Source organism: Acomys minous, assembly GCF_964271855.1.
Source record: "Acomys minous genome assembly, chromosome: 11".
NCBI classification, from domain to species: Eukaryota; Metazoa; Chordata; class Mammalia; order Rodentia; family Muridae; genus Acomys; species Acomys minous.
In genome coordinates, this window is record NC_140492.1 from 75,958,039 (window position 1) to 75,980,507 (window position 22,469).

Here is a 22,469-nt window from a genome sequence, read left to right on the forward strand (position 1 = left end):
AGCTTCAGAATGGAACATCTTGTCATCTTTTGCTGAGTCATTCTCTATGCACTGTCTCCAAGGGGCAGTTCTTTGGCTATTGATTTGAAATCATATTGTGAGTCAGGAGGCAGATTTAATAATACAATATTACATTTTAAGTTTCGAACTTCTTATAATGATTTTTTTCCTACAAAAATTCAAGTTCAAGGAAATACCTTTATTTTCTGTATATGTGCCTTAAGATTAATTTAATATTTCACAGGCACAAAGATTTTAGATCTTAAAGTAAAACACTAGTAAACACAATACTGCAATGTTGAGTACTAAGAATGTCAGCCTATCTTTTGATAGACATACTAAAAAGAAGGGCAGTTCTGAGCCAGTTGTGGTAGCAAATAGTTGTAATCTCAGCACATGAGAAGCTGCAGTCAGGAGATTTCACTAGTGTATAGCCAGTTTAGGTCATATAGTGAGGTACCATCATAAAAAGGAAGAAAGAAAAGAAGACAGACAGATGTATAGAAAGAAAGAAAGGAATGGGAGAAGGAAGGGAGGGAGGGAGGAATGTAGGGAAGAGGAAAGAGAAGAAAGAAGCCTAGTGTTTTTCCATGCATCAGGAATCACCAGTGTTTAGCCATGTTTGCTTCTGACTATCAGTGGAACATCATCAATTATAAGAAGTGAAGAACAGTTTTCATTTTAAAACCTCAAGCACTATACATAATACCTTACTTTAGGGCCTTTATTTTCATGGAAACTCAGAGTCTGTGCAGCTAGGAAGCTGCTTAATTAAGGTCTAATTGCCAGTCAAAGTACCTTTGGAAAAGACAGTTGCTACTAACTCTGCAGACAGCAACACTGAGGAAAGTTTTGGGAGCCATTGGGTATGGGAGATAGCAGTGTCTTCCTGGATCTGCTTCAGTGCCCTTTTGTGTTTAGTGGTTCATCGTGATACAGTAAAGCAGGAATTCAAGATTTTCAAATTCTTATCTTTTGTATGGTTGGGAACATTCTAGAATGTTGTGAAAATGTGTCTGACTATACTGCTCTTGGAAGGCTCCTGCTTATCTCCCTGGGAAATGTCAGCTGGATTTCTCTGGGTTCTGTCACTGTCCAGCTGGGCACTGTGGAATGTCCAGCACTGCAGTTTGAGGAGTCCTGCTCTTAATCCCACAAGGCAGAAGCACTGTGGAGAATAAGAAATCAGCCGGAGGAGCTTTTCATGTGGCCCTGGGAAGCTGGCAATATTTAGAACTGAAAGAAAGCCAAAGGAATCCTTCCCTGTTGCTTCTCATCTGTAGATAAGTCAGGCCTGAGAACCTTGCTGAGGTCAGACAGTGGTGGGGGGTGGTTAGGCAAGGATGAATTGTCGATTCCCATCTACAAGCCTTCTTTAGGGAAAAGGAGACAGGAAATGCTCACAAGAAAGTTAATACTTGCATTTCTCAGAATGAACCAAAGTTAAATGCCATTTGTATTAGTCAGCTTTACATCACTGTGACAAAGCATCCAGGATAAACAACTAATGAGGAAGGGACAGTCTATTTTCACTCATGGTTCCAGCCTGAGGCTGGTTGGACTCCTGCGTTTGGTGAGTTGTGGCATGAAGATCATAGTGTGGGCACACAGCAGAGGAGGTTGCTAACTTTGTGGCAGCTGAGAAACAGAGACATGTGTAGGGAGAGAGACGGTATTCCAACACCCACTTTCAGGACGTATGCCCAGCTACCTAACTTCCCCTTGTTAGGCTCCACCTCTGAAATGTTACACTATTTCCCAATTATATTACAGGCTTCAGCACAGGAGCTTTCGGGAGACATTCCCGGTACAAATTTCAGTATATCATTTCCCCTTGAACCTGTGGTGATACAAACCACAGCATGACCCTTCTCACACCAGACGTTGGCAGTCTCAATGTGTATGACAATGCCAACCTTCTGCATTTAGCCCTGCTCTGGTGCCCTGTGACAAGCTTTCTCCCAATAGTGTTGATTCCACAAGTGAAAACAAAATCTGTCTCTAGCACCCAGCACAAAACACAGGCAGATACGGAAATTGAACACTTCAAAAAAGTTATTGCAGATTTTGAAAATCAAATTTTACTTTTCATGTGATTTTAAAAAGTGGGTCAATATATTTGTGATGGTTTATCATTGTTCTGGGGGTCTGGGGAAGCACGCCTGTTTAGTAAGCCCCAGATGTTGTTTTGTTTCTTCAAACTGGTAGTAGGATGAATGCAGTAGGTGTTGCCATTTTCTTCCTTATTGGCTGTCACTTCAGCCTCTGAACCGTTAGAAAGCTAAACCAGGTGTTTCTGCATAGAAGGATGGCTCTGACTATCAGGATCAGGGACTACTATGCATTGGTATCATTTCTTTTCTTTCATTTCCCCCTAAATCTTGCCTTGGAGAAATAACTTTGTACTGCTTTTCACAGAATACCCAACCTGTGGTAGCTGGGGAGGCAAGTCAGATTTTGTTAATTGTTTTGTGGTACTGGGAATGGACCTCAGGGCCTTGTCAATGTTCTACACTTGCCTTGTCACGAAACTGCATTGATGACCCATAGATGCCCAGTAAGCTTCACAGAAAGGGCAAAGATTAAGATCAAGTCCAAGAAATGACCAAAGCCTCAGGAAAGAAAGGTTGCCTGATGCCTCTAAGAAGTCTGTAAGGTAAAGAAGTATTATGATGACGCAAGTGGGTTTGGACACAAGCATAAGATCTCATATTAAGAAGGCAAGTTGTGTGATAGAGAAACATGTGATACTCAAATTAAGAGGGTCCCTTCTTACTTCCGAGGCTCTGAGTTCTAGCCTGACAGCCACAGGAACTGTAGGCACATCATGATCCTCGGAGGGTTCTGAGGGTCAGTGACGTTCATGGTGGAACAAAAGTGCTGGGTAGTAGAGGGCCTGGGGTCCAGATCAGGAAAAGGGATGAGACGGAGGACTTGGTGAAGACCTCAGGTGTCAGACTTGAAAGACCAGATGGATGGTAGGATTGTCTTTGTGGCTGGTACGTTCAGTTGAAAGGCATATTAAGGTAAAGAGCCCTTTGTCTTCTTGAGGTGCTAGCAGGATTCCAGGGGCCTGTGAGGTAACCTCAGACCTCCAGTCCTGAGATAGGTGAGCTCCAGGTAGTCTGGCTGAGAGGTAGACATCAGCAAGAGGAGTCCCTGTGAGGTGTGCGTGCCTTCTTGGGGGCTTCCCTCTGAAACATGAGCTACTTATTGATGATTCGGACTAGAAAGCTATTGTGTTAGCTTGGAGCCTATGTGGAAACAATGAGCACTGTCTGCTTCGTCCCAGGAAAATGGACATACTGGTAGAATCAACTTCAAGGTGTACTGGGAAAAGAGCATGCAAAGTGCTTAGCTGAGACATGTTCTTATCTACTAAGTATGTCCAATTTGTGAGAGCTGCTATCAAGGTTACAATTGTGTATACATGGGAAGGTTCCTTCTGTAGGCCCATTTTGAACCTTCCTTTGAATGGATGTCCTGTGATTAGAGTCCAACTGTCAACCTTGGAAACACATTTGGGTGTGAATGAAGCATGTACTTTTGTTGCATGTGTATTGTGTATGAGTGTGTGGCAAAGAAGGACAAACACCTCTATCTAGTCCCACTTCCTCGTCCCATGCCCTAGTCTCTCTGCCCCATGCCCTCCACTACCCAGTACTTTTGTTCCACCATGCATGTCACTGACCCTAGAAACTGCTGAGCATCACAATATGCCTACAGTTCCTGTGACCTTCAGGATAGAACTCAGAACCTCTGCAATGATAGGCAACCCTCCTCATTTGGGTGCCACATGTTGTGCTGGCAAAGCATACACTTTCTTACCCTGAGATCCCATGTTTCTGTCATGTTTATAGGGCTGTTGCTTTCTCTCCCTTTTCCTCCCGGATTCTAGGAAAGATATTGACACTTTACCACGGGTCCACAAAATAACTGGAAGTCATCTGAGCTATTAGACAAGTCCTTTCTTGACTGTTCTAGAAACATACTTAGCTCTGAGCTGCCAGCACTCATGGCTCCTGGTTCATTAGTGAATATGGGTATTCACTTGGAAGACCCATTTCTCCATTCTTCCCTCACTCAGAGTTGGCATGCCTACCAGATGTGTGGTTCAGAAAGAAATCTTTTTTTCCCCTCTGGAAACAGCCTGACATATGGCACACATTTACACAAAGAATTCACGGAGGAAGCATGAGAAGGAAAGTCTTTCTGGCATTGCCTTTTAATATTTTTGCATATGGTATGTGCAAGTATCCTACTTCTATTCAGATAGCAGAAGGTGATTTTGAATTTTCAATGGCCCCTTTTAATAGTTACAGTTGTAATAAAATGTGTACTCTATACATTGATTAGAAAAAGGGATGTGTTTTGGTACACCTGCAAAGAGAAGAAGAGAAGGGGCAAATAAACTCTGATCAACAAGCCAAACCTTTTCCATTCCCACCCCCAGGGAAATGACTCTATACTGTGACGTCCAAGGCCATTCCCACACATTTTCAGTATCCATTCTTCTTGCAAGTTTCAACTTCTCAATAGATGATCCACAACTTATCCTGGAAATTCTGCAAAAGAAAGGCAAGTGTGGGAGTGAACTTTCAGTGTACTTTGGGGGCTTTTTATGACTGAAATGTACATGAGGTACCATTTAGTGCCAATTCAATTTGATTCTTTCAAACTCCAGAATTCATTAAAAAGTCTAAGAATAACATGGAATGGATGCCTCTGACAAACACCTATGGGCACCAATGCAGTTGAAGCCAGGAAGGGGCTTCCCAGGAATGACAGCTCTGTTGCACTGGAGCCGTCTAGCTGAAGGGCGTGCTTTTGGCATGTCTGCTTCTCTTTTGTATGGAGTCTTCAGGAAAGTGTTTCGACTGCTTCCCTTTCTGGGGAACAGACGCAGTGTACTAGGACTTGTGTTCTAGTGTTTTTATATGAGGAACAAGGACACAGTGTAGATTGTAAGCTCATAAAATAAGAAAGTACTGAGCAGAGCCAGATTGTGGAGATGGGTGTGTAACTGCGCTAACCCCAAGGGAACATTCCAGGATCCGACAGCAATTCCATAGCTGGGGTCCTCCAGGTTGTGAAAGGTTTTGTCCACCATGAATCTTCTCTATGGCCTGAAGGCATGGTGCATAAGTGGGAAAGTGTACCACCAGCTGCAGAGCTATTCCCAGAGGCACCCAAGCAGGTGGTTTGAATTCTACTGACAGGTGTTATCTACTTCCTGTGTCAAGGGCACAGGCTCTTTCCCTCCTGAACACATTCTGGCACCAAAATATTTCTTTTTAAGGAAAACTTTCAAAGCCAAGCAGATTTATTTCTGTCACAATCTGGAGTCAAATTCTCTGTGTGATGTTCATTATGGCCTTAATTACACAATATCCAAAGTGCTAGCTCTGCACCACACAATGTGCCGTGGAGTCACTTGGTTTGTTTTGGCTCAACTCTCCTCACTTGCTCAATAATATGAATCTTGGCAAAGAAAAGAGAGCCAGAGTCCAAGTCCATATGACTCGGAGTTTGCACTGCAGGAAGTGTGGTGGGGTGAGGGAGAAGGGAAGGAGTGCAGAGATCTGCCACTGTTCTGCCAAAAGCTATGGCCATTGGTTTAGAGTCTAAACTGGCCGGCTGTTCTTAACCTTCCTCTATGCTGAAACCCTTGAATATAGTTTCTTGTGTCATGGAGATCCCCAACTATAAAATTATTGTTGTTGCTACTTTGTAACTTTAATTGTGCTACTATTACAAATCATCATGTAAATATCTGATATGCAGGATGGTCTTAGGTGATCCCTGTGAAAAGGTCAATTGACCTCTGAAGGTTCACCACCCAAAGGTTGAGAAGTACTGGGTTAGAGAAAGGTTTACTTTGTGTGTCTTGATCAAAAGGGAGGGAGAAAATGATGAGTGGTAAAATATCTACACTGGCTTGCAAAAAGGGCTGAGTTAGAGTTATAGTGAGAGTAACACCAAGCCTAGGCAGCAGCTGGGGCCTGCAGTTGCCCAGGAAGGGAAAGCAGGACATTAGGAGAAAGCACATATTCCAATGTCCTCATCTCTTGTTATTAGCTTTTAGAAGTCTTTGTCACCCATTGAACTCTACCATGTGAGGTGCTGATAGTAATAGAACTTCCAGTGGCTCTCAATAGGCAGAAGGTCACCGACCTGTACTAAGGGTGATACTCTCTGCTGGGAGATACTCTTTTGAAACCACCATTATTTAAGTTCAGTGACAGTAAGACTCAGACAAGGAGGCTGTACAGTAAAGGTTTGGGTAAGAACTGTTTAGAGCTGAGCAATATTTGCTTTAAAATTTTTGATTCATGTTATTACATTGAAAATATTTACATGTTCCAAAATAGATTGAGAAAAAGAAAACAGCTTTCAAAGAACTGAAATAGAATCACAAGTCACTGCAAGGAAAAGTTATACAGAACATTCATTCTATTTTACCTTATTTTTGCACAAAATTCTTTAAAAAGCCCTATAACAGCTAGTTTTATAGACTGCTTCTGATCACAAAGAAATGAGTATAGAGACATTTAACAGTCTTCATTATTTTGAAATAATTGACATTTTCCATACTTCTAAATATATGCAAAGAGGAAACAATGCACCCCAGAATGATAAAGGGATGTGAAGAGTTATAAAACACTTATAAACAAATAACTACAAGTCAAAGCATAAAGTAAATAAAAAATAAGTATTTGTATTCTGATTTAAGGTTTAGAAATAATTTAACATACAAATAGTCTTTGATGGGAATAAAAGTTGAATGGTAAATGAAGCCCTCTCTCTTTGTGTACCTTGTAGTGCTTGTTTCTTCAGGCACACAGCATTAAAAGTTAGGAAAGGAGGCATAGAAAACTAACAGAAAACCACTTCTCTCCTGATGAAAATGTAATATGCATGATTAACACTCAGGGATATTACTTTTGGTCACCTTCATGCGCAGTTCCACAATAGGGCTCACATCTGCTGCTCATGTTTCCCATTTGCATTATATGGCAAGCATTCTCCACCCACTGGACACTGTTCAAAAGCCATGGCAGGAAGCAGAGATGTGGCCCAGAGCTCTGGGTCTGTAATCAAATGCACTGTATGCTCTACCTCTCTCCACCAGTTACATTCCTTTCATTCTCCAACGTCCGTCCATCAAGTACTGAGGGGAGGAAGGCTTTCTCTTGTTGGCAAGATCAACTGTCTTAAGGAGCTTAAAGGCTTGCTGTATATTAACTGCTTCATCAGATTTTGTATGGTGGCATAGCACTCCACCATGTTCAATGTCTCACCAGTTACTTTTTCTTCTAACTACCTCTCTGTTGTTTGCAGTTTGTTACCTACATCTACACAGATGTTCTGGGTGTTCTCACATGGAAAAGGCTGGGGCCACTTGTCTGTAATGCTCCACTGGGCATGAGCTTTGGAAAGTGGCTGTAATCCGGTTCTACAGCTATTTCAATAGCTCTTCTGTCAACAGCCCATCTGTCAGAATACATTTTCCTAGGAAGTCTTTCCTTTGGCCATTCTTAGGTCAGTTCTGTGACTGTGTCATAGACAGCAGTGGGCCTGTGGCTCAGAGCAGACTTCCAGGTGTTTATCTTTTGTTGTAGAGATGAGTTGAATCGCCACCACTTTCAGTGTAGTAGTTTCTAATATGCCAGTAAAGTGTTCACTTTTAGACACTTAAAAGCGCATCTGTTCAGAAAATCCCCAAAGAGGATGCTCTTTGCCTCCGGGATGCCCACTGCTAGCCCTTGCAAACCTTCTACTATGTCTTCAATGCCTTGCTTCATACCCAATGCCCTGCTTGGTTTCCATGCAGCTCTTTTCACTCTGCAATTGCAACTGGAAACAAGCTTAGGTTGCTCTTTGGCGGCTTCACAATTATTAAATGGGAAGTCACTTGAAAGCCAGGAGGTAACCTATCCTGAAGAAAGGCAGCAACAAGCTGTTCACGTGTCCTATATGTGTTGCAAAACATAGCCCCTCCTTACAGAAATAGTGTAACTATGTATACTTTCAAATATGGAAAAACAGTACAGAGGGAGTTACAGAATACACAGAGCATGCAGCACCAAGTTGTAGAACTATCTGGATATTCTACACCAATATAAGCTATATGGTATTCACTAAATACTCGTTAAAGTTCAGGGACATTTTTCCTCAGTGTATCCAGAAAGTGCATGGAGTTCACAGAAACACATACATACTTTTGGTATTGTCCTGGCTTTCCCTCATGAACATAACGCTTAGGACTTCGTAATTCTAGAGCCTGCCTAAGCACTTACTCTCCCTCTTCATGAGGATAGATGAAGTCAGCCAGATGCAGGGGCCAGTGGGTAAGAGAAGGGATAAAGGGGGTAGTTCTGCTCAACCCAGGAGACAAGAAGCAGCTAAAGAGCTGGAATGGAGAGTAGGAAGGCATAGCCTCCTCAGTATGCAGAGCGTCAGGAAGGGTCTCATATGCACTTGTGCTGGGTCACTGAGACCATCGGGAAGGCCTCACATCTCCTGGAACTATTGCTAGTCAAACAATATTGTTGATCAATAACTTCACAAACAGCCTGCTAGCATGAAAGACTCAATCTCACACATATTAAACAAAGAATCAATTTTCCCCACACCCAGGCAATTCAGTTATCCCTTTCTCTAACACACAACATTCCCAGTACAATGACTTAGCATAGAGTTCTATTGATTATGTCAACCAAGTTCCAACCCACTCATTTCTGTGACCATACCCCACATATTTTTTCTTAAGTGTTTAATGGGAAACTACTACTTTTTCTTTGGATTCCATCTTCAGTTTAGAAAAAGAGGGAAGTTATGTTTTGTTTTGTTTCATTTCATTTTTGCTGTTGTTGTTAACTAATATCAGCCTAGTCTCAATTGGAACTGGAAGGGAACATCTAGACTGAACCTTACATTTTACTGCTAATTGTTAAGATAGCAAAAACTGATGCTTAGCACTGCAGCTCTAAACACAAACTAAGCATGCCAAGAAATGCACACTCTAGCATGGCACTGTTTCTGCTGTACAAATTCAGAAACTTGCAAAAAAATATATCAAAAGAAATGGCAGCCACAATTCTCTGTTGCTAAACTGGGCATTATGGTTTGTCACTACTGTAAATGGGATTTTTGTCAGCTAACATGTCTTTTTTAAGTTTATTCATGAAACATTTTGAAAGTGCCTGCTCTGTCTCAGGTTTTACAATGCATTGTGATATTGGTTTTGTGTACTTTGCATGACAATAATACTCTAGCAGTAGGTTTTGGTTTTGGTTTTGTTTGTTTGGAGACAGAGTTTCTCTGTGTAGCCTTGGCTGTTCTGGACTCCCTTTGTATGTCAGACTGGCCTCAAACTCATAGAGATCTGCTTGTCTCTGCCTCCTTGAGTACTGGGATTATAGCCCTGTGCCACCATGCCTGGCTCTAGTAGAAGTTTTTAGTGAAGAGTGAACAACAAGTGCTTTACAATTTTTATGACTACACATGAACAAATAACTAACAAGCTTAAGGGCTCAGGGAGAATCACTGACACAGAGGAATGTTTGCTAGGTTTTCCTTTGTTGTAGAGTCTGACACAAGCTTTTTTAAAGCATTGAGAGGTAGCCCACACATGTCACAACATCTACTAATAACTTCATATATTAAATGTGGGTTGTCTCTCAAATGCGCATATGCTAGAGGCTTGGTCCCAGAGTAACTGTGTGGGTCTATTTTAATAGGTGGGCATAAGAGAAGGTGATAAGGGTATTGAAAAGTTGTCTCTGAAGAGACTGATGAAATGCTCAAAGGATTCAGTTTCAAGGAGAATGGGTTGTTGTAAGGAATAAGCTTGGCAGAACTCAATTCTGGGAAGAGTAGGCTGATATAAGAAATAATCCTGACCCCTTTTCAGCTCTCTGGATTTCACTGCCATTTTGTGGTTACTTCTTCCAAATGTGACAATGCCCTGCATAGACTTTCACAAGAACATACTTCTTGGGCTTTCAGCTTTAAAATTTGTGAGGAAATAAAATTCTTTTCTTTATAACGTACCAAGCCCCAGGCATTTATATTCAACAGAAAACCTATTAATATGAAACCCATTCAATTATTATTACACATGACCTATTATTCTACCTTCTCTCCTCTATATACAGAGATTATAGGATTGTTTGCCTGAAATCCTATGGTGAGTGACTTTATCCAGAGATGAATCATTGGCCGTTCCAAACCTTATCTCCAATTTGTAAATTTATAGGTTTAAAAAATTTTTTTCTTCCAAAAGCTACCTGATTTCTTCTAGACTGCAGTGTAGAGTTGTGCTATAGAGATTATAGACCACTGTTGCATGTGGCTCCTCACATTTATATTAACCACCATTAAGTGGAACCAATACTTCTTATTTTCAGCCACATGGGCCATATTTTCAGGGCTTATATAATATGTGAGTAAGTGCCTCGACTAAAGAACACAGATTCTGCTGGGTGCAGTGGTGCACGCCTTTAATCCCAGCACTTAGGGAGGCAGAGGCAGGCAGATCCCTGTGAGTTTGAGGACAGTTTGGCCTACAAAGAGAGTCCAGGACAGCCAAGGCTACACAGAAAAACCCTGTCTCACTTGTAAAACCAAAAACCAAAACCAAACCAAACAAACAAAAAAAGCACATAGCCTAAATATCCCATAACAGCAAATCGGGCTGTGTGCCTGCGTGTTTAGTCAGCCACTACTTTAGAGTTTGTGCATAAGTTAGTATAACACTCTGCCAGGTGTGTAAGATTCACAGCACAGAGGCCACACATGCCCAGATATCTACGAATGTGGCCAAACACAAAATTGTTGTTGACTTCCCCATCTCAATAACTTGGTGATTCTCTTGTGCGCTTCTTGAATGTAAATTTGGTGAATAACAATGCTGTGTAATAGTATGAATAGTTCGGACATGCCATTTAGTCTACAACACAAGCATCTTTACCTTTTGTTCATACCACATTTTCCCCCTAAAAGAACACAAACTCACTCAGAAGATAGATTCACTCAGAGTGAGGACGCTTTACAGTTCTCCTCTTCATCTCCTCTGGACTAATCCAATGGAGCGGGCATTGAAAACTTATGGCAGAGAGGACAGAAGGAAGCTGTTGCAAAAACCATGTCTCCAGCATGGGCCAGCACTCTGGGCAGTCAGTGACAGCAGATTCAAGTACTCACTACGTGGAAGGATTTCTCTCACATGGAGATCAGCTCTAGCAAAGAACATCTATGGCAGACATGATAGTTGAGAGAGAGATTGCAGGCCTTGAGCAGAAAGGAGAAAAATCCTTCTGTCAGAAAAGACAGTCTCCAGACAGACATTGATGTTTCCTGTTTTCAAAATCACAAAATCAATCTTCTTCCAAATCTTCATTAAGGAGAAAGAGAAATCGTTGCAGTTTACTGAGGAGCAGAACTAAAGAAAGAAAAAATTTTTAGTGAAAGAAAACATTACTATCTTTAAAAAGTTTCTTCATCCCTGTCTGTTGCTACACTCGCCACAATAGTAAAGTTGAAGAATTAGTCTAGGCATCTGCCAGTAGATGAGTTGCTAAAGAAAATGTGGTGCTTACACATAATAGAGTTTTAGTTAACTGCAAAGAATGAGGAAGTTATCCCATTTTCTAGAAAATAGACACAACTAATGATCATCATAGTAAGTGAAGTAAGCTATGCAAGAAAGACAAATATCAAAACTTCTCTCATTCTTGGATCCTACATTTTTTTTTTTTTACAAAAACATAAGGGAGGCAATAATTTAGCAGGAGAAAGGAGGGGAGGGAAAGAGGGATGGGAAGAGAGGAATAAAGGGAAGGATACAGAAGACATATTTGTTAAATTATATGATATACTTTTAAAAAGCTTTACTAAATTTATCACTGTCTACAAAATAAATGTCAATATAAATTTAATAATAAAATACCGATAAAGAGATAATGTAATAATAAACCTTTTATTGTATATGCTAACTGAAAAAACTAATAATGAAAAAGAAAAATATTTAAATTTGTTTGACAACATTTTGCTTCATGTTCAGCTGTCCAAATCTTCCTACTGCTGTGGAAAAGCAGTGGTGTTCTTGGACTCTTTGTCCAAGATATCTATCTTTAGCCAAACCAAGTCAGCTTATTAAGTTACTCTTACTTCTACAATAGGCAAAAATGTTTAAAAGGGGAGATATTCTAAATTTGATATGCAATGCTTTTAAACAAACAAGATTTTAAGATAAATCTTTTAGTTGGTCAAAAAAATTTATGTCTAAAAGGGGAGATATTCTAAATTTGATATGCAATGCTTTTAAACAAACAAGATTTTAAGATAAATCTTTTTGTTGGTCAAAAAAATTTATGTCGGGTGCTAGAGAGATGGATCAGTGTTTAAGAGTCCACAGTTTTTCCGGAAGACCCAAGCCTATTCCTAGCACCCTTATCAGGTGTCTCGGAACTGCCTGTTACTCCAGCTTGGGAAGAACTTAGAACTTCTTGGCCTCTGTGGGCACCTGTACACAGGTACACCTGTGTCTACACATATAAGTGTGAAGTTAAGTCTTTTAAAAAGGAAAGACTTTATTATTAAAAATATTTTCATAGTGATATATAATTTCTTTCAAAAGGGCACAAGCAGTTAATTGTACATAGTTCTGTCATAGTTCCTGAAAAAAAATTCTAGGTTCTAGTATTCATTTATAGAATGTAAAGGAACATTGAAAGGTTTATATCATCTTTTCTTTAATAGAAGAAAACTTAGTTTTGAAACATGCAAGCCCCATTTTGTCAATTTTGGTAGTTCTGTAAAGCTTTCAATAAAGATTTGTTGAATAACTGAATAGTTTGATAGATCATAGTAGAATTAAGTAAAGTAGTGCATAAACTGAAAACCTTCATGTAGGTCCTGGTGCCAGGGGTCTCTCACACAAGAGCCTTGTTATAGCCTTACCCTATGGCTAACCCAGTGCCTCTCAGTATGGTCACAGAGTCATACAGCTGAAGCCATCCCCAAAGAAGCAGCCACTTGAGACAGTTTTGCCAGTGACTGGGACACTATGAACTCTTAAGAGTGCTGTTGTCAAACAGTGGAAGTGACTAAATTTTAGGACCTAGGAAATACTTAGAATCTACTATCTTCCCTGTGTCTTATGCCAACATGGCATGTTCCAGTCTGGGTGTCTCAGAATTAATCAGCATAGAACAAAGCACCTATAAAGGACAAGATGCCTAGGGACAGTGACAGAGTGGTGAAAGGAGAAGGAGATGCCAGGCATATCTTGACCCAGCTGGAGCCCCAGAAACAATAAAACAAAAACAAAACAAAAGCAAATCAAAACAACCCCTTCCCTTCCCTGGCCAGAACTCCTGGGGCCACCTTGGCTGGATGAAGGTGACTTGGAATTAAATCAAGTTGATGGACCATACCCCTCCTGCTTCCACTGGAACTTCTCAAGATTGGTGGTTGTTGGGTGATAGTCAAGAACTCTGAGGAAATCTAAGACCCTAAGTGCCCTCAGAAATCGAGAGGACCCCGACTCTATCTTCCTGGGTGAATTCTCACTTCCAAAGGCACCTCTGAGAGCCATCTCTGCACACAACTGCAGCAGGGACCGGAGAGGTGGGTTGGGGCGGAACCTAGAGATCAATAGCATAGTTAAAAGACCAAAAAGTATTTATCTTTTGAAGAGAGATAGAGAGCAGAAGCATCAGGTTCATTTGCATGGAAGAACTCTGGCTCGCTATTACTAGTGTTTGTTGGTAACTAGGATTACTCATTGGCTTTATTTAATGACCTAAGATGATGAAACACTCACTTATTCTATTTTTTTTTGGCTCTTGTTTTCATCAGTGACATTGGTGACAGAAATCTGCTCATATCACACACAGAGGCTCATGCAGACAGCTCTGGAGGATGCGTGTCATTCTCAGTGGCTCTCCTGGGTAGCAACACAATGGGCTTTCTGAAAACTGGCCAGAGAGTCAGAATGTGCCAGCAACTATGAGGATAAGGCACACTACTGAGCCTGTGCTGAGGCCCGTAGTCCAGGCCAGGAGTAAGGTTTGAGTTCTAAGATAATCTGCAAATCTATGTCTTCCTACCACAGGAGAGAGAAGAAAAAAAAAATCCTTTTCTGAGTTTTACCAGGCACTGTAAATTAATCCATTGGCAAGAGAATTGAAGAGAAATAACATTAAAAGCAGGCCAGGTGAATGAGTTTGAAATGGAAGACAGAAAAGCTTGCAATCATTGCTCAAACAAGTTCTTCCTTCCTTCCTTCCAAGAAGTGAGGTATGGGGTGTGGAATCCATTGTAGCTAATCATAAACAGGTGCATCTTAAACCTGGATGCCAACCTGCTCCAACATGCTGGGCCCTCAGCTCAGGCTGCAGCTAATTACCTGTGTACTCCTATTGGTGCCGGCCACAGTTGCTCTATAGTCTGCATTCCTGTTGAGGCTTGTGAAAGGCCAGGGGTGGCCCTATGGAGCCTGCACGCCTGTCTCTTTTCACCTACCACAGTCCCATTTGACACCTGAAGACACTGAATCTGGATATGGAAGATTGGCACCAAAATTCTATGAAATTTTAGGTTTCAGAGTTCTTACGCAAACCAAGCATAATGATATCATTTTGGCAGACATCCTCAGATCACCTACATGGATGATTTTTGTATGATGACTAGTTTGCATGAATGTGTTGCCTCTTGTTATAGTCCTTACCCTACACTTTATCCTCAGGTATTTGCTGACAACTTATTCCTTGTTTGTAGATCTTTGAGATTGCCAAGGATAGATTCCTGTAACTTATACTTCCTTTTTCATGAATGTCCAATTTCCTACCTTTGTGAAATATTGCTAAACATAAGAAAGAAATGTGTCTATTTCTTTGTAATATGTAATCTTATGTAAACTTATCCAGAAGTGATTATTTTGAGGCCACCTAAAAACTTCTGATGACACCTCTATAAGGTTCTAAATCTAACACTGGTGTATAATATTTTTGTTTTCAAAATTATGGATTTCTATAACTATATAGATTGGGGGGTCCCTCAAAATCTGCACATGCTCCTGTGCCTACTGATAGCTCTTTAATTAAGAGCATGTACTGATTTTGCCCAGGACCTGAGTTCAGTTCCCATAATCCACATTAGGGAACTTATAATCCTTTGAGCCCAGCTCAAGTCTGATGCCTCTAGATATGAACACTCGTACAGCTACACACACACACGCACACACATACACATGCACATGCACACAGACGTTTAAAATAATAAAAATAAATATAAAACAAGCTCACAGCCTTTTAGAATTTAGAATTTAATACTTATTTTTCTCACAAGTATATTCTGGAAATTGAACAAACTCCTCAAAGCCCTTCATCCCTTTTCTTGCCCCTCCACTTCCTGTTAGTCCCTTTTGTTTCCTTAGACATTTTAGCTTCATGTTTCATGTCATGACTTGACCTAGGAATGGATCAAGACAGAATTGGGATAGTAAAGTAATTAGGTGGATCTTGGAAAACCTAGGGGAGGAGATAAATAGCCAAAATACGTTGTACTACATTCTCAAAGAACTAGTGAAAATGTTAAAAAAGGAATATTGATGCAATTTGACTTGCTTTTCTCTAGTGGCTAATAAGATTGCACATTTTCTCATGTTTACTGTTTGTGATGGATATTCTTGCTTGTCAAAATGATTACATCTAGAAAGAACTAAAATTGAAAAAATGTAAGGGCACACATGGGAGGGAATTTTGCTTAATTTGAAGTAGGAATAGCTACTTCTAATTTTGTACTTCACTTTTAGCCCACCTCTAATGTGGGTCATGCTTTCTGCTCAAAGTACATATAAGGACATGAAAGAAGAACATGTTTGCTCTTTTCCTGTTTGATCCCACTTCCTTAGAAAGTCTACTTACTGGCATTATAGTCTACTTTTTCAGGAGTCCATTGAAGAACAGCTGACATATCCAGCCTCATGGACTGAACACCTAGTGAATTATTGGACCTTCCATTCACAATCAGTCATTGTTGGATTAGCAGCCTGTAAGTCATTCTAATGACTTACACACACACACACACACACACACACACACACACACACACACACACATGTTCATATATGTATGAGAATCATTCTATATATTTTGTTACCTGAAAGAACACTGGTATATTTTGGTACCAGAAGTGTAGTTCTAGAGCAATAGAAGGAGTATTGTGATGACTCTTTTAAGAATCAGGAACAGGGTTTTGAATTTGCAAACAACCACAGTTATTGTAGCCTCTCCAGATACTCAAGATTCTTCTGGGAGCTCAGAGAATACTGAAAGCCTATTTTACAATCTAAAGGACATAAATGCATTTAACTATACTGGTTCACCAATTTTGGGCAGCAATGGTTTTGTGATGCTGTATGTAAAACTTTCAAATGTTTCTGAAAACATGAGCATGATGATACTGGTTGGCTACTCCTAAAATTTCTCGGTAAATTGACAAAGAAAAGGAATGAGCTTCATGATAAAATTGGCCAACTTCCAACATATCAGAGTGCAATAAAGGACAACAATGAATTTAGTGATAAATATTGACGGTCTCCAGGTGTCCATAAACAGTCTAAAAGGTTTCTAAGTGCGCCCAGGAAGAGAATCTTCTCTCCAACAGCCACAGAGCTCAAGTTGCAGACAACCAAGCCAAAGCCCTCATTATAAAGTTGCCTGAACTACTCTAAAATTTAAGCTTCAGAGGGTGTTGGAAGTTAAAGTAAGTTCATTAATTTGTAAATAATGGGACTCTGTAACTTGGAATGGATATATGAGGGACGACCCTACGAAAGCTGAGAATTTTAAAGGCCCAGATTCTCAAGGACTTATCTCATCTGAGGAAGCAGTCTCTCCATCCTTAGCCAAAATGTACTCACAGCCTCATCCCCTGAACTATTGACCTTTCACCTTTGACTTAGGAAATTAATCTTCATTGTTTTTTAAACCAGCAGTTACATTCTCTGAAAAAGATGCCAGGCAAGACAATACAAATGTCCCTGAAGGCCCACCTCCAGATATATAACCAGACTTAAGCCTAAACAGACTCTTAGAGTGGGGGTAGAAAGTGCATAAGGAGGTACATTACACCATGAAATAACTAATGAGTTTCCTAATTCATTCAGGCAGTAATCTTGTGAATATTTGGCAGAAAGGATTTTAAGGATGTGGAATAATGGTGGAAGAAACATAAAACTGGATCAGGCTGAGTTTATTGATATGGACCATCTAAGTAGAAATTCTAGTTTTAATATGGAAGCTCATACAGTTTAAAAAAAGAGGTGCCAACATTTTCTTTTAAATGGTTGGTTGAAGCATTTCCCAAAAGATAGCCTAATGAAAATGAATTGGAGATGCCTGAATAACCTTGATTAGGTGTTGATGAAGAGATTTTAAGGATCAAGGAAATTGCAGTGTGAGAGTGGATGTGTGTGTAAAACCCAGTCCTCCACAATGGAAACCCAAAAGATAGGCCCTTCACTAATCCTATAATACACAAAATGGAGATTTGAGGAGCTTTGTGTAGTCCTTGTTTGTGCAACAATACCTTAGCATTGTAAATGCTGATGCTCAGTTGGATGAATTAAATGCTATGGATTTAATTGGGCCCTGAAGAAGCAGAGGCCAGAGGCAGCACTGAGTTACCAAAGGCAAGGTAATCATTGTTAGTGTAATGGACAGCATAGACAAATCAATGTTCATAATGGCTTGATCTATAATGGGCAACACAGAAAAAGTGACTCTCCTGATGACATATATGGACTTTTCATAGTGGCTAATCAATCATGGTGTTTACAGACATGAAAGAGATAGGAAACCTGGTGAAGTTTTTTTGATTTGTAAAAGAAGAAAAATCCTGACATGTAAGGAAGGGTACATTGAATCCTGGCAAAAAAGAATCTTAGCCCATGAACCGATTTCCAGACTTAAGTCAATTGTCAGCCCAGAATTCCTTGAATGAAAGATGGCTGGGCCCCGCTGAGGAAGGACCTTGATAAAATACCTAAAAGTTTGACTGTTAGCCTTTCCCCATCCTTCTCCGGAAGGACCTATAGCCTTTTGCAAGTGTAACCATTCACTGGGAGAAAGAAACTAATCAGACTTTCAGGAGTTTATTGGATACTGATTCTGAGTTGGGGTTGATTCCGAAAGATCCCTAGAAATATTCTGGCAGTCTAGTCAGAGTAGGGGCTTATAGAGATCGGGTGATTAATGGAGTTTTGGCTGAAGTGTGACTCACAGTAGATCCAGTGCATCCTTAAATGTAGTTATTTTCCTAGTTCCAGAATGTATAATTGGCATAGATATACTTAAAGTTGGCAGATTTCTTACATTATTTCCCTGACCTGTGGAGTGAGGGATGTTATGGTTATAAAAACTAAATAGAAGCCTTTATAGCTGTTTCTGCCAAAGAAAATAGTGAATTCAAATCAATATTGCATCTCAGGAGGAATTTCAGAAGTTAGTGCCACCACTAAGGACCTGAAAGATGCAGAGGTCTTCATTCTCACCACATCTCCCTTTAACTTTCCTATCTGGCCATTACAGAAGACAAATGGACTGTGAAGTATGACAGTTTACTACCAAAAACTTAATCAAGTTTTGCAGTTGCTATATTCTGGTACATGGTATGAAAATATTGATCTGGAAAATATTTTTATTGGTACTTGTTCATAATGAGCAGCAGAAGCTATTTTCTTTCAGTTGGCTAGGCCACCAGTATTTCAGTTTTGGCTCAAGGATTTATTAACTCTTCAGTCCTGTGGAATAACATAGTTGGAAGGAATCTTTATCTTCTGTCTCTTCCACAAAATCTCACATTAGTGCACTATATTGATGACATTGTGCTGATTGGACCTGGGCAGCTGGAGGTAGTAACCACTTTGGATTCATTGGTACCATATACATCCATGAGAAGATAGACAATAAATACTGCCAAAATTCAAGGGCCTTTTATCTTGGTGAAATTCTTAGGAGTACAGTGGTGTATGACATTAAAGATATTCCTTCTCTAATGGATAAGATGTTGCACTTAGCTCCACCATCACAAAGAAAGGAAAAAAGCAGAGTTCATTCCCAGCAACCACATGGTGGCTCACAGCCATCTATAATGTGATCTAAGAACCTCTTCTTGCATGCAGGTGTACATGCAGGCAGAGCACTGTATACATAATAAATAAATAAATCTTTAAAAAAAAATAAAAGTCTTGGAAAAATTAGTGATAGAAGGTACATACCTAAAACACAATAAAGACAATATACAGCAAGCCAACTTTAAATTAAATGGAGAAAAACTAAAAGTGGTTTCACTAAAATCATGACAAAACAGTGCTTTCCACTCTCACCAATATAGTACTCTCTTTAATATAGTACTTGACGTCCTAGCCAGAGCAATAAGACAACTAACGGAGATTAAGGGGATACAAATTGGAAAGGAAGACATCAAAGTATTACTATTAATAGATGATTTGGTAATAAACATAAGCAACCCCAAAAATTCTACCAGAGAACTCTACAGCTGATAAACACCTTCAGGATACAACATTAATTTTTAAAAATTTGGTAGTCCTCCTGTATACAAATGACAAAGAGGCTGAGAAAGAAAGTAGGGAAACTACATCTTTCACAATAGCCATGAATAATATAAATTATCTTGGTGTAAATCTAGCCATGCAAGTCAAGGATCTGAATAAGAATTTCACATCCCTGAAGAAAGAAATTGAAGATGCTATCAGAAGATAGAAAGATCTCCCATGATCATGAATCAGTAGGATAAACATAGTAAAAATGGCCATCTTATCAAAAGCAATATACAGATTCAGTGCAATCACCATCAAAGCACTGACTCATTTCTTTTCAGACGTTGAAAGAACAATTCTAAACTTCAAATGGAAAAAAAGCTCAGAACTAAGACAATCCTATACAATAAAAGAACTTCTGGAGGTATCTCCCTCCATCCCTGACTTCAAGCTGTACAACAGAGCAGTAGTAATAAAAAAAAAAACCTACACGGTACTGGCATATATATAGTCTGGCTGATCAATGGAATCGAATTGAAGACTCAGAAATAAACCCACACACCTTTGGACATTTGACTTTTGACAAAGGAGCCAAAACAATACAATGGAAAAAACCCAGCATCTTCAGCAAATGGTGCTGGTTTAACTGGATGTCTTCATGCAGAAACATGCAAATAGACCTGTATTTATCATCCTGCACAAAACTAAAGTCTAAGTGGATTAAAACCCTCAACATAAAACCAGACACACTAAGTCTATTAGAAGAAATAGTGAAGAAGAACCTTGAACTCGTTGACACAGGGAACAACTTCCTCAATAGAACACTAACAACTCAGGCTCTAAGATCAACAATAAATGGGACCTCATGAAACTGAGAAGCTTCTATAAGGCAAAGTACACTGTCAACAGAGCAAAATGAAAGCCTACAGACTGGGAAAAGATCTTCATCAACCTCACATCTGAGAGAGGTCTAATACCCAAATATACAAAGAACTTAGGAAATTAAACACCAACAAACAAAATAATCCAATTGAAAAATAGGCTATAGAGCTAAACAGAATTCTCAATATAGGAATTTCTAATGGCCAAGAAGACTTAAAGAAATGTTCAACATCCTTAGTCAGCAGGGAAATGCAAATCAAAATGACTCTGAGATCTCACCTAAAACCATCAAAAATAGCTAAAATAAAAAACTCAAGTGGTAGCACATGCTGGTGAGGATGTGGAGAAAGGGGAACACTCCTCCATTGCTGGTGGGAGTGTAAACTTATGCAACCACTTTGGAAATAAATCTGGCATTTTTTCAGAAAATTAAGATTAGTGCTCCCTCCAGACCCAGCTACAGCACTCCTGGGCATATACCCAAAACATGCTCTTGTGTACAGCAACAGCACATGTTCAACTATGTTCATAGCAGCTTTATTCATAACAGACAGAATCTGGATACAACCTGGATGTCCCTCAACAGAAGAATGGATAAAGAAATAGTGGTACATTTATACAATGAAATACTACTCAGCTACTAAGAACAAGGAAATCATTAAATTTTCAGGCAAATGGATGAAACTAGACTGCTATTAACAGAGTTATAGAAGCTGAAGAGGACTCCTAGTGGAGAGAGGGGGACATCAGTCCACAGACAGAAACTTCTACCTCAAAATTTACCCTGCCTCCAGGATGTGCAGGGAGAAAGAGCAGAAATTAAAGGAATGCCCAACCAATGCTTGGCCCAACCTGAGACCCACACTATGGGAGAATCACTGACGCTTTCAATGAAGCTCTGCTGTGCTTGCAAACAGGAGCCTAGCATAGCTGTCCTCTGAGAGGCCACACCCAGCAGCATAGACTGGACCTAGGTCCTCTATACAAATGTAGCAGATGGCAGCTTAGCTTCACGTGGGTTCCTCAGTAAGAGTAGTGGGGGCTGTTTCTGACATGGACTTGGTTACTTGCTTTTTTTTTTTCACTTCCTCCTGGTAGGGCTGCACCACCAGGCCACAGGGGAAGAGGACATGCTAGGCCTGATGCAACTTGGTGAGCAAGGTGGGTGGGGTGTAGGTGAGGCTCCCCTTTTCTACAAATAGGCCAGGTGAGATGGGGGAAGAGGGAGGGACTGGGAGGAGAGGGGAAGGGGCTACAATTGGCATGTAAGGTGAATAAATAAATAAAAATTAAAAATTAAAAAAAGAGAAAGAAACACAGCATTCAGTGGGAATATTTTAATGTTGCAGACAGCATACTTCTCACTTAGGTATGCAGCGTGATTCTGGAGCACTTATACCAAGAGACTTGGAATGCTGCTAGCTTTGAGTGAGGCCTGGAACAGGAGAAGGCTTTTCAACTGGGCCAGGCTGCTGTGCAGGTGATACACTTTGGATCATATGATCCAGCAGAACCAATGGTACTTGAAGAGTCAGTGGCATGTATTTTCGCCAAATTGCATTGTCCCTGTTGAAAGCCTTTGTATTTTCATGTAATTTTCGTGATGGCCTTTTTTTTTCTCTTTGAATGACATTAGAGATTTTTATTGGGCTTGCTATGAATCTGTGGACTGTTATCCTAAGAACCATTTTCACAGTGTTGGTTCTTCCTAAGAAGGGAGTGTGAGGTCTCTCCATCTTCTAGCGTCTGTCTTGATTTCTTCAGTGGTTCAGGGTGTCCATTGGAGAGGATGGGAAGATACTCTGTTTACCTCCTTTTCCTGGAATTCTGCTGGACTAGACATTATTCTGTCATTCCACCTGTATTATATTCAGCCACATTTCACATTACCATTGTTTTCTACTTTTGACTGCTTATTTGCTTCTTCAAATTGCTCCCTCATTAGTCACTGGGAAGCTCTTTGTATCACTCCTTTTATACTTATATTCTAGTGCTAAAGGATGCTTCTGGTTCG

The 22,469-nt window shown here is 40.1% G+C and overlaps 1 protein-coding gene across 1 annotated transcript in view; it reads right to left on the reverse strand.

The window, feature by feature from the left end:
• Positions 1-4,481: 4,481 nt before the first annotated feature.
• The window catches only part of CLXN (calaxin), a 103,415-nt gene continuing 85,427 nt past the window's right edge, over positions 4,482-22,469 (reverse strand). Inside the window, exon 6 of the mRNA XM_084800713.1 lies at positions 4,482-4,565. Coding sequence (XP_084656839.1) covers positions 4,533-4,565 — 33 coding nt within the window. The 3' untranslated portion in view covers positions 4,482-4,532. The remainder of the gene's footprint in view (positions 4,566-22,469) is intronic.